This window comes from Sebastes umbrosus, chromosome 1 (genome assembly GCF_015220745.1).
Source record: "Sebastes umbrosus isolate fSebUmb1 chromosome 1, fSebUmb1.pri, whole genome shotgun sequence".
Taxonomy (NCBI): domain Eukaryota; kingdom Metazoa; phylum Chordata; class Actinopteri; order Perciformes; family Sebastidae; genus Sebastes; species Sebastes umbrosus.
Window position 1 is genome coordinate 29,805,859 of NC_051269.1, and position 3,730 is coordinate 29,809,588.

At 40.3% G+C, this 3,730-nt stretch overlaps 1 protein-coding gene across 1 annotated transcript; it reads right to left on the reverse strand.

The window, feature by feature from the left end:
• Positions 1-1,803, reverse strand: LOC119485782 (ammonium transporter Rh type B-like). The gene has a single exon (XM_037765543.1). The coding sequence runs from the start codon at positions 1,681-1,683 to the stop codon at positions 229-231; it is 1,455 nt and encodes a 484-aa protein (XP_037621471.1). The 5' UTR covers positions 1,684-1,803; the 3' UTR covers positions 1-228.
• Positions 1,804-3,730: the final 1,927 nt, after the last annotated feature.

Consider the following 3,730-nt stretch of genomic DNA (forward strand, 5'->3'; position numbering starts at 1 on the left):
TCATATTTTACCCTTTTACATGCCCTTTGTCATTTCACATACAAAACTCCAACTGCAACAGTAAACAGCTTTTGGTGAAGGGTTAATGTCTAAGAATCCTTTATTTCAAATCTGAAATACATTTCATCTACCATTTCATAACACGTCTGTAACACTTGCAACAAGTGTGAGAAATATCTACATTTTGAAATAATTGAAATGACAATAATTAAAAAATGGAATGACTTATTATGACGGCCTCTGTGCGTCGTTCATGGAGCTCATTTGTAACTTTTCATCGTAGCTTATGGGGGTCTTGAGCGCTTCTACACTGTCAAAGTCAGAGGGCATGTCAAAGAAAAGCTCATCATCGAAGCAGTCATTGTCAGACGGGGACGCCATGAAGGACAGCTTCATGACCAAACCGGTGAGCAGCCCGCCAATTGCAGACGCTGCGATGGTGGCGAAGACAGCTGCCACCTGGTAGAGAGCCTGTTCCTGCGCGGTACGACCCAAGCCGGGCTTCAGCCCGGGAATCAGCTTCTGCAGCTCCAGGAGCTTTGGATCTCCCTCAGGTGGAGCGCGATGGGAAAAGATCTGGTACATGCTGGGCCCGTAGGTCTCCTCAGTGGCTAGGAGGATGGCACAGATCCCTGCTGTGGATGATATGAGTCCAGTGAGCCCGTGCAGGTTGTGAATACCACACTGGTCCTGGATCCTCATGTATCGGGCCAAAAAGGGGGTCAGGTACCTGTATCCAAAGAAACAGGCCGTGCAGCCCATGACGCCCAGCGCGTAGGCAGCTACGGGAGAAATCATCATGTCGACTGAAGCTCCAACAGTCACACCACCTGCCAGAGTCACATTCTGGACATCAGCCATCGTGAGCTTGCCTCGCTTATTGAACACTGCAGAGAGTGCGAAGAGGGTGATAGTGGACGAGCTGAGACCTATAAAAGTGTGGAGTATTGCTCTGTGTTGATCGTCACCCTTAAAGGTCAGAGCAGAGTTAAATGAGGGCCAGAACACCCACAGAAACAAGGTTCCCAACACAGAGAGGATGTCCGAATGATAACTAGTGGTCTCTTTAGAGTGACCTTCATTCAGACCCGGGCGGTACAGAGCAAACGTCACCCCTAGACCAAAGTAGCAGGCAAACAGGTGAATGAGAATAGTGCCACCTGCATCATTGATCCTAATGTATTTCAATACAACCCACTCTGTCACAGCAAAGACAGGGATCTCCAGCAAAGCCATGACCAGGAGCTGAACGGGACTGGTCTTCCCAAGCACGGCGCCGAAAGAGATGAGCACCACGGCACAGGCGAACTCTGCATTCAGCAGGTTGATCACTCCCAGGTGGATTTTACCATCGTAGTAAAACTGGAAGAAACCTTGTATCAGGATCGCCCACTGGATCGCGAACGTGGCCGTGAGGAAGTTGAAGACCATTCCACCGAAGCCGTAGAATCGGAAGAAGGCCAGCAGGCAGCCGAAGCCTATGAAGATCATCACCTGCACGTCGGCAAAGTATGGATAGTCTCGATACACGGAGTTTTCCATCGGGTTGGTCTCGTTGTTTTGCATCTTAGCATTGGCATTGTCGTCGTAAGTGACAAAAACAGCATAAAGAACCATCATGACAACCTCCGACACCAGCACCAGCACCGGCAGGCGCACCCTCAAACTTGTAGACACGTTCATGATGATGCACAGCTCACAGTCGCTCCACCAGCTGCAGCATCAACCCTTTTATACAGCCTCTATTTGATCAGATAAGAGCAGCTGGTGGCATTGGGTGAGGAGAATAACCCCATTATTAACACTGCAGCACTGTGAGTGCAGACTGTACTTTAATCCTTCAGATTCCTCATCACAGTCCCGTCTATAGTTAAGTCTCTGAAGGTAGATTACAAGAGTAGGGTTAATAATAATTAATAATTAATAAGGGTGCTGTAAAACTAAGGCTTGAGTTAATTTGACACAACAAAGATGTGAGGCTGGCAGTAAATGCTGTGCCACTTGGCAGTTGTTGAAATTCAGTTTAACTCACAATTACCTTGAGTTTTCTCATGTTCATTTAATTTTCAAAGCCTACAACATTATTATTGCTGTGTGTTGCATTGCACAAATGATAATAATACACCATGATAACATTAATTTTGCGTTGGGTTTATGTAATGACAATTGATCTTGAATAAAAACTAGCGAACTAGTTAGTATAAGCATAAGTATACTTTTCTGTATACTTGTCAAGTATATCTTTGATAAGTACATCAAAAGTAAACTGAAAGTATACTTTTAAGTTTAAAAGAAGTATACTAATAGTACACTAGAATAAACTTCTTTTTGGTAAGGGAAGTCAAAATGTCTAGCCTATTTGGAGTAGCCTAGTAGGAGAAAGACATCTCAGTTTAGCCTAGAAATATGCACATTTCTGCTAATTCTGCCCAGATAAAGACATTATTTTTAACACTGAGAGGGGATAAACTATATTTTGATTACCTATGTGAAATCACGGTGCATGTTGTTCATACTCCGAAGCAACGGAGGCAGCAGAGACAGAAAACAGAGAGAGAGGTGTCAGTGAACAAAATGAAGACGAGGAAGGTGTCGTGTCTAGAAGGTAACCCGTAAACTGCGAACTATGATCTATCGCGAGACCTGCTTCCCGACGACCTATCTTATACCTTAACAATCTCGCGAGAGTTTTCCCCCAGTTTGCTGGTTCCCTTCTTGAGGAAAGAGGAAGACAGACTCCCATGATGCCCAACTGGACTATGCACGCACTGTAATAAACCGGAAACTGTCAAGCATGTTCTTATAGAGTGCAACAAATATGACAAAGAAATATTAAGACGGTAACTTTATGCACCTCCTTTAATATATTTATCTAAATGTTTATTTTCCCTGGCTTTGTACTTGTAAGCTGTTCATCCCCTGGCATCTGTTATTTTGTCTTGTTGTTCCTTTTACAGTTTTGCACATGTCTTTGTAATTGAACCTGTATGACCAGTTTGTGAAATAAAGGCAATAAAAAAATAATATTACAATGGGGAATCTGCTAGGAAAGACATCTAAAAAAAGGACACAATCTTCTAATTAATTACTTAAGGGCAACAGGAATAATGGAGAAAATGTATTATTATTATTATTATTATTATTATTATTATTATTATTATTGTTATTATTATTAATAATTATTTATTTTATTTTATTATTATTATTATTATTAATAATTATTTATATGAACTGTTTTTTGTATGTATTTCATTGTTTTTATTGGATTGTTTTCATTGGATTGTTTTCCACTGTTTGGTTGGGTTTTTCTGCACATTTTGTGTACTTGTTGTTGTTGTTTAACTTTTGTTGTATTTTTTAAATTATGTTAGTTTAGATCTTTCTTCCTTTTTTGTTATAGTTTTTCTCCTGGGGTTTGGGGGGAGGTCTTTTGTAAAAGCTTGTGGCTTCTTGACCTCCCCTGACACATTTGTTGTTTGTTTTTTCATTGATCACTGGATTTTTTGCAGTTTTATATATGTGCAAATAATAAAAAAAATAAATAATAATAATATTTATTTTATTATTATTTTTTTTATTTTTTTCCTGCCAATCTACTGCTCCACACTCCAGTCCAGTAGGTGGCGTTTTGTTTGTTTGTTTGTTTGTTTGTTTTATTTATTTATTTATTTTATTATTATATTTATTTTTTTATTTTTCCTGCCAATCTACAAAAAAAAGTAGAAAGTAC

Excerpts from the sequence above, each read along its gene's own strand:
- LOC119485782 (XM_037765543.1), bottom strand. The coding sequence starts at position 1,683 with ATGAACGTGTCTACAAGTTTGAGGGTGCGCCTGCCGGTGCTGGTGCTG.